Source organism: Arvicola amphibius, chromosome 9, assembly GCF_903992535.2.
Source record: "Arvicola amphibius chromosome 9, mArvAmp1.2, whole genome shotgun sequence".
In the NCBI taxonomy this organism is placed as follows: Eukaryota; Metazoa; Chordata; class Mammalia; order Rodentia; family Cricetidae; genus Arvicola; species Arvicola amphibius.
Genome location: NC_052055.2, coordinates 50,981,751 through 50,990,769, shown reverse-complemented (window position 1 = coordinate 50,990,769; position 9,019 = coordinate 50,981,751). Strand labels below are relative to the sequence as shown.

The window sequence follows — 9,019 nt, the reverse complement described above, 5'->3', positions numbered from 1 at the left end:
GAAATGCTATTTATTGGGACTCTTGGCAGCCAGGTCAATGTGAAAGAGGAGACACAGAGAGAGGGTAAATGTTTATTAAGTCTTTGAGCCTGAGGGACATCTCCAGATGAACTGAAAAACCCTTAATAGGAACGTTTTGACACGGCCACGATTTTGTAAACAAGCGAAAAGCTCCGATATCGTACACTTTACCCAGAAAGAGAAAGATGAGGGAGAGACAGATTTTAAAAGTAGCAAGGAGGAAAGGACAGCTAAAGAAATACCTCCCGGCCGGGCGGCGGTGGCGCACGCCTTTAATCCCAGCACTCGGGAGGCAGAGGCAGGCGGATCTCTGTGAGTTCGAGACCAGCCTGGTCTACAAGAGCTAGTTCCAGGACAGGCTCCAAAGCCACAGAGAAACCCTGTCTCAAAAAAACCAAAAAGAAGAAAAAAAAGAAAGAAATACCTCCCGAGTGTTGGGATAAAAGTGAAAGTAGAGGAATCTCTTGAATTTTTGAACCAGGGAGAGTCCTGGCCAGAGCAGCAGTAGTTGCTTTAGGCCTGACAATGAAGAAGCTTGCTTACTTTACTGGATAAATGAACAGCAGTTTTGGCTCTGGGCAGAGGCAGTTTAAGTTAACGCTTTCATTTTCAATGAATCGTTTTCATGAAAGCTCTGGTTTACAGAGTGATCAGAGTTGCAAGTGGATGTGAGAACATAGTCAATCCCATTAATTTTTATTCATGTTCTCGGGAGGCCATAGCAAAGAAAGTTGCTTGGAGCAGGCAGTTAGCCCCTTAAAGCTGGGGAAGAGTGTGGCAAACTTTTCACTGACCCTGGTTTCCGTCCTCAGGCAGTAAACAATAGTATGGTTAGTTACATGTAACGAAGAGCACCAGTCAGGACTGTAGTATTTTACTCCTATGCCTGTCACGATCTGTCTGACTCAGATTGTCACATAGTGAAGAATTCATGGAGGAGAGAGTTTAGGGTGGGGGGCAGGAAATTTTTATTTACTCACCACCTGTGAGGCTCCGGCACCTTGGGTTCTGCAGCAACCTTCTTGGTGAGATCTTGAGGTAGCCGACTCATTAGGGACACCTCCAGTGTGTTCTCCCAGGGAAGCTCTCTCTGCCAGGACAGTTCCTGACAAGGGCTACCTCTGTCCCCAGGTAGTCTTGAAGATTATCTTTCAGGTCCCTGTTTGGGCACCAAAATATAGGGGACCTCTGAATGTCAACCTCAGGGTCCCCACAGGGGTCCAGAAGAATCACAGCAAGCACAAATCTGAGGGCAAAATGAACTCTCTGCTCCCTACTTTTCTGCGTCAGTTTCTGTATTCTTCTGCTGCTGTTTTTCACTGTATCCTATCCATTTACGCACACAAAACAAAAGCAGTTCTCTGAGTTTGGACGTCGCTTTATCTTTGAAGCTCCCAAATGTGAACTGTATGAGAGACTCCTTTCCTGACTGTATGTCTTACCAAATGGAAGATAGTTAACGGGGGTGACTTTTAATGTGTCTTAGGGAACGAAGTGGAGATTAGACTGTGGGAATCAAGGTTATTGACTGTGTGACTAAATTTCTCACTGGAGGTCCCACAGAGTGGGGAGGATGACCCAGTCTACCAGTACATGGGGAAAAGTTGTGCTCACTTGTCCATATTCTGTGGAATCTTGCACCAAGGAGGAGTGCTTACGGCTTCACAAGAGATCCACTGTGAGAATCAGTCGATATGCTAAAGGTGGTGGGCCCCGCACCTTGCGAACTGCGTTTGTCTCCATCAGAACACATTCGTTCTGGTGGGTCAGCATTCTGCTCTCTCAGCTGAAATCTCACTGCATGATTCCTGTGGACCACACACCAGAGGCCAAAGTTGCCAGGAGTGCTTGAAGGTTCTTATCCCTGATCTGGTTCCTAAATGATTTTAGGGTTCCCTCTTCAGAGGATGAAACATTATAAAGCAATAAAGGCCCTTTAAGAAAATAACTCCTCTGCTCAAGAGAATAGACTCTCTGGTTAGGGACCTAATATTCTAGTTGGACGGGATCAACCTGGCCAAATGGTCAGCCCTAGATAGCAGTGTTCCCTTAAGCCATGCTAGAGGTACAGTGATTTTGCCTTCAGTAAATACTGCACTGTCCCTTCTCAGAATCTCCGCTCTCTAGCACGGTAGGTTAGAGTATGTTAGAGCGCAGCCACATTGGGTCATATGTCTGCCCACTTTCCTGAAATACTCAGAATATGTCACTTTTCCATTTTTTCCTCTTTCTAAACTACACGTTTTCCCTCACATTCTAGTTCCTTCTCTAAGCAATCCTCCCTGCCATGCAGCTCTTTCTCCTGTATCTGACCTCCATGGGTAAAAGGAAAATATTTTCTCCCCTTCTCCTCCATTCCATTTTAACTGTTTTTTTCATTTTCTTACAAAACCAGTGACCACTTAAATTTTTCACTTATTTTTTAGTACAATGAAGTGATTTTAAAATTTGTTTTATATTGGTATGCACAGTTCGAATACATGTGTGCATATAAAAGTGTGCTTTAATGATACTTAGAAGGCCCAGGGGCTGCTGATGCAAGGGCTTAGTGCAGTGGTTCTCAACCTTCCTAATGCTGCGACCCTTTAATACAGTTCCTTGTGTTGTGGTGACCCCAACCATTAAATTATTATCACTGCTACCTCTTAACTGTAATTATGTTATGAATCAAAATGTAAATATCTGTGTGTTCTGTTGGTCTTTCTTGACCCCTATAAAAGTATTGTTTCTCCTCCCAGGGGCCATGACCAATAGGTTAAGATCCCTGGCTGAGTAAAGACACTTGATGTTGAGCCTAACAACCAGAATTGGATCACCAGGACCCACAAGATTTAAGAGGAGAATTAACTCCCACAAGTTGTCATGTGTGTGTGTGTGTGTCTGTCTGTCTCTCTCTCTCTCTCTCTCTCTCTCTTTCACACACACACACACACACACACACACACACACACACACACACACACACGAGTGTTTTACCTGTATGTATATCTACTGCCTGTGTGCAGAGGTCCGGAAAAGACATCAGATCCCCATAGACTAGAGTAGCTGTAAACCATCTGTGGATTTAGGAACTGAACCTGAGCCAACTCTCCCATCTTACTCTAAACTTTTAAAAATCTAATAAAATAGGTATAAGCAAGTGTTAGAGCTCTGGAGCTGCAAAGGTATGGACAGCTCTAGAGGGAAAGGCAGCCTAACTCATTGGGAAATCAGGTGATAACCTGGATCTGGGGTGCTGTTTGGGATGGTCTCCCCACAAGACACAGCCATCCTATTCCTCTCCCAGAGAGAGTCTTTACAGCCGGACATAGCTCTGTTTCCCCAAGAGAATGTCCTAGCAGAGCTATCCACTTCTGTTTAGTTCTGGCCCAAGATGTTACTTTTTCTGCTTAACTCTGCTAAAGGGGAAGCCCCAGGAGAAATGCAGCAATCTTCTCCAGCTCAGGTTAAAAGTTTCTTCTGTCTGCTTTACTCCTAAGGGAGTTTTCTAGCAGATGTTTTCTTCTGCCCCCTCCCCCCACCTCTCCCACCTCCAAGGGAACATCTCAGCAAAGGTTCTTCTGATCTGGACCTACAAAAGAAGATCTTCACCCAAAACTCTTTTAAGAAAGAGATTTATTTGGGAAGGAAGAGTCCAGGAAAGGGGCAGCAACAACTGAACAGGCAGAGGGGCTTATATGGGGCTTCTTAGGGGCAGAGTTTCCCAGGGAGATTTTCTACTCAGGGATTGGTTAATTTAGTTGGTCAGGAGCAGAGTTGGCTCTGGTTTCAGAGCCAAACTGTTTCTTCCACTGGCCCTTTTTAGCCATTGGCTCTGTTTTCAGGGTCAGGGCATATTTCTTTCACTGGCTCTGTTCTAGGGACAAAATATGTTTCTTTAGCTCTGGTTTCAGGGTCAGGGTGTGTTTCTTAGGTTCTGGGTTCAAGGCTAAAGGGTTTCTTTCACTGGCTCTGGTTTCCAGGGCCGGGGTGTATTTCTTTCACTGGTTCTTGGTTCAGGGTCAGGGTGGATTTATTTGGCTGGCCCTTTTACCCTATGTTTTGTTCTTTATACTATTTTGGGGTGTGCTTTCTTCTTACAGTTGCAGGACCTTGAAATGTATTATTAGGATTTTTGGGGGAAAGATGGAGAGAGAGAGAGAGAGAGAGAGAGAGAGAGAGAGAGAGAGAGAGAGAGAGAGAGAGAGAGAGAGAGAGAGAGGAGAAGCACAATTAATAAAAGCTCAAGGTCAGAAATTGAGGTTCAACTTGAAGATCTGAAAAACAAAACAGCCTGAAAATGGCAATCCTGCATCCAGGAATCTCAGAATAAGACTTTGAGAGCTGTCTTTCCCCATATCCCCCATTTTACATTCCTCTCTAGGACTGGCATTAAAGGCATGCACCACCCGATTTCTACGGCAACTGTGTGGCTATCAGGATTAAAGGTACATGCCTGCCGTTATGGCTACTGAGATTAAGGGTACATGTTACCATAATCTGGTCTGTAAGGCTGACCAGTGGGACTGTTTTAGTCTTAGATCTTCAGGCAGTCTTTACTTATTAAATACAATTGAAATGCCACTACAGAGAGGGAGAGACCAGTGTTGCACATGCTAGGCAACTCTCTATCACTGAGCTATATCCACAGCAATGAAATAAATTTTTTTGATTTAATAAGTGTGAACTTAAGTGAATATTGCTTTTGACACTTCTCACAGAAAATTAATGTTGGGTTTCTATTCTTTTTCTCATTATTATTTATTTAAAAATATCTAAAAGTTTGCCCTTTCTTGATTCATTTCTTAGAACCCGTTCCCATATTAGGCTCTTATAGTCTTTCTGTACCATCTTTCATGATGTTTTCTGAGCCTTGGGAAAGGTGATATAGATGTTCCACTTAGGGCTGAACACTGAAGAGTCACTTATCAATACTTGGACCAGTTATGAGTGTTCATATTAACTACCAACCGCTGCAAAATGTTTCTCTGATGAAGGCTGGGAGTAGCATCAGTCTATAGTTACAGACAAAGGTGTTTGCAGGACAGTTGGACAGCATATCCACTTAGCAAAAAGCAGTACTAGGCTTCCCCTTAGGGCATGTGACCACCTTGTGCGTTAGGTTTTGACAAGTTTACAGCACCAGGTAAGAGTTCGCTCTTATATAACAGGTCTCAAAGCAAACCAGAAAGTTTTTTTTTTTTTTAACTAAAATGATGGTTTTTTAATGGGAACCAGAGGTATGGTTACAATTACGGTAATCTGACACACACACACACACACACACACACACACACACACACACACAAATCCATGGGCAATTCTGAATTGAAAGGTTACAAAATAACAAGGGTAACACTGGGTACAGGAATCTGAAGAGCTGTTCCAGAACTTCAGAAGCCAAGCTAATATGGCCTCTCCCTGCGATCCTGTCTGTGCTCACCCCTGGAGTCCATCTTGCCAGGGCCAAAACCGCCTCTGTCCCCACCACCCTGGCCCCCTCGGAAGCCCCCACGGTCCCTGCCTCGGCCCCGGTAGCCGCCCTGACCATAGCCTCCTCTGCCACGGCGATCATCTCCATAGGTACCCCCCATATGAGAGCCTCCTGGTCCCCCTCCTGGGCCATCTGGCTTAGGGGCCTTACACTGGTTGCATTCATTTCTCCAAGAGAAGTTCATGATCTCACATGTAGGATTAGGACACTTCCAATCCCCAGATCGTTGCTGTCCACCACCTCCACCACCTCCACTGGGGAATCCTCCCCGGCCACCGCCACCACTGCCACCTCCTCCATAGCCTCCACGGCCCATGGGTCCTCCTCGTCCTCGGCCTCCACGACCATTTCCACCACCCCGATTGAAGTCAGCTCGGCGGGTAGCAAATGAAAACTTAATAGGATTCCCAGAGAATTCTTTACCATCAAACCAATCAATAGCTGCTTTAGCAGAAGGTGGGTCATCAAATGAGACTGTTGCCTCACCCTTCAGCTTGCCAGTTTCCCTGTCTGTATACAAATTAATCATAGGCTGTCAGGTTTTCTTATTTGTCTTAATAATTCCAATCTGCTTGAAGTAATCAGCCACAGATTCTATTGTAACATTCTCACCCAGGCCTTGCACAAAGATGGTGTTGTTGTCTGAATTATCCTGTTCAGAATCATGGCGTGATCCTTGATCCCGAGGGCCACCAAATTTATTGAAGCCACCACAGTCACTTCCGCCCATGCCGCCTCTGCCTCCTCGGCCACCTCCACGGCCTCTGGGTTCATAGCCACCACTGCTTCGGTTGTAACCACCTCCACCGCCCCTGCCACGGCCCCCACGGTCCTGCTGGCCTCCCCCGTAGCCACCACCGCCGCCACCACTCTGGTCCTGACTGCCATAACCACCACGGCCGCCACCACTCATGGAGGACTGATCTTGGCCATAGTTGCCTCCACCACCCCCTCCACCACCTCCACTGCTGCTGTTGTACTGGTTCTGTTGTCCATAACCCTGAGGTGGGTTATAGGAGCTTTGTTGCTGTCCACCATAGCCAGACTGTTGGCCATAGCCTCCACTCTGGGGCTGCCCATAGCTGCTGCTCTGAGAACTGCCACCGTAACTTCCCGAGGTGCTGCTAGGAGCTGGCTGTTGGCCATAGCCAGGGTAGGAGGACTGCTGCCCATAAGAAGATTGGGAACTTTGGCTGCTGCCATAGCCTCCAGTGGAACCATATCCCTGGGGAGCTGACTGTGTGCCATAGCCTGTGTTTTGGGTCTGTCCGTAAGAAGAGCCATAGCTGCTCTGGCCGTATCCTGAAGTGTCAGCTGATTGGCCATAACCACTGTAACTCTGCTGGCCATAGGGTTGATTGCTCTGTTGGGAGTAGCCCTGCCCAGGCTGGGTAGGATAGGCCCCATAGCTTTGAGTTGCTTGCTGGGTATAGTCGTTTGAAGCTATGTCCGCGCACGCGCGCACAGGCCGCCAAGCAGCCGAGTTCCAGGCGACTGTGAAGAGACACCGGGAGGACTGACCAGAAAGTTGTTAATTATCCTCTTAATAGTCATGCAACAATTTTACCACTAGGCGCATTGGAGTGGGAGAATTGTCTGTATTCTGTCAATCATGTTTTAAATAAACACTGATTGGCCAGGCAGGAAGTAAAGGTGGGGCAATGAGAACAAATGAGGACTCCTCCCCAGTCCTGCCTAGACTACTGAAGAAGCAGGATGCAATCTGCCTTGCTGAAAAAGGTACCAAGCCATGTAGCTAACATAGATAAGAATAATGGGTTAATATAAGTTATAAGAGCTAATACGAAGCCTGAGCTAATGGACCAATCAGTTTATAACCTAATGTAGATTCTCTGTATGATTTTCTTTGGGACCTAATGACTGTGGGGACTGGGCAGGACAGAAACCTCAATAAGCTGGCCTCCATGCTACAGTGCATCCTAACAGTTCAAAGTTTATTTTTCTATATCCTGTGCCAAAGTGTGGTGTCTTTAGCAATAAGGTATCACCATTTGTTTTGTACAGTCCAGAGGATGGTCTATGAGAGCCATACTCTCAGTTTTGAATGAGTTTGCTTATTGAGCACATAGCAAGCAACAGTAAGAGAATAAATAGCAACTTGGAGATGGATAGAAGCAATACATAGGAAAACATTATTAAATCAGGAACTCAAGAAGCAATACATAGGAAAACATTATTAAATCAGGTACTCAAGACATACAACAGAAACCACCTGGGGTAACCCCGTTGAAGACGTCAGATAGAAATTCAAGATGGAGTTATTGGAATATTAGTGCCCAAGCGGATGATGCTCCCCCAGAAAAAAAGAACAAATAACATCAGAAAAGTAACAGACCAAAATCAGGGCCTTGTAAACATCAATCAGAAACCAACTGGTGAAACTGAGGCACTTTGCTGGAATTACAGATTGAACTTTTTGTCCATGACTGAATTTCCTCCTTCTTTTTTCCTTCTATAGGAAGTTTTAGATAACTGGATAAATAATAATAGACTCTATTGGAAACAGGTTACCTTCTAGCTGTTTGTAAGGGCATGGTGTTTTTAGTCTTGGGCTCTTCTGCTTTTTTTTTAATTTGGGTGGGGTCATCTCCAGACAAGGACCTTTGAGGACACTTTGAGAGAAACATGTTTTGAGTCTGAAGTGGTGAGGAGGGAAACTTTGTTTCTAGAATAACCTTTTCAGTGAAAAGCTGCATATGACAATTTAACAAAATAACATACATCATGCCATCTAGCTCAGGATGGCCAAGGACAACAGCATAGCCTGTGTAAGGAGCTTTTGGAGACCCCTGACAAACAACATGTAGGGAGACAACCCACATCTTCTGCGTAAATGCCATTTGAACTCCTATGGCTGCTGGGAGCAGTACTGAGACTTTTATATATCGTCATAATGTAATCTTCACTCATTTACTTCTGTAGGCACTTTTTTTTCCCATCAGTTTATTTTGTAAGGCTGCTCAGATGGTCATAAATCATTTCCATTTTAACTAATCTCAGGTCTTTGTTTCTGGTTCATTTCTGGGCACAGGAGTCTTGTTTGGCAGTATTTTTTTTTCCTTCTGGGGTTAAAATACATCACGTTATGTCTTCTGACCTGGAGGGTGTTTGTAGTGGAACCATTTCTTAATGGAGTTATCCTTCAATGTGTCTTAGAACTACCCTCACAGCTTTCACAATGCTGTCTTTGTCCTGTGCTTTGATTTTATATCCCATGATTGGAGCTTTCTCTGGTTGTGTATATTTGGGACTCAGTGAGCCTCAGCATGCCGATGTCTGTGCAGTTTTAAGGATTATAGAATCCCTCTGCTGTTAGTACACTGACTTTTTTCTCTCTCAGTGCACTAGCCTTTGGATAGTGTTGGTGTTTGATCACTGAATGGTCGTGTCCCAAAGATACTGAGCGCTTTCTTCATTCTTTCTTTCTTTCCCTGATCTTTTTCTACTTGAATAAGAAAATTTAAAAGACCCATCTTCACGCTCAGTTATTTCTCATTCTGTTTG

The 9,019-nt window shown here is 45.0% G+C and overlaps 1 protein-coding gene across 1 annotated transcript; it reads right to left on the bottom strand.

Moving 5' to 3' along the window:
• Positions 1–5,354: 5,354 nt before the first annotated feature.
• On the bottom strand, positions 5,355–8,731 carry LOC119823612 (RNA-binding protein FUS-like). Its single transcript, XM_042055737.1, is given in 2 exon segments — positions 5,355–7,010; positions 8,678–8,731. Coding segments are annotated over 2 exon segments (1,659 nt in total). The 3' UTR covers positions 5,355–5,405.
• Between the last annotated feature and the right edge of the window lie 288 nt (positions 8,732–9,019).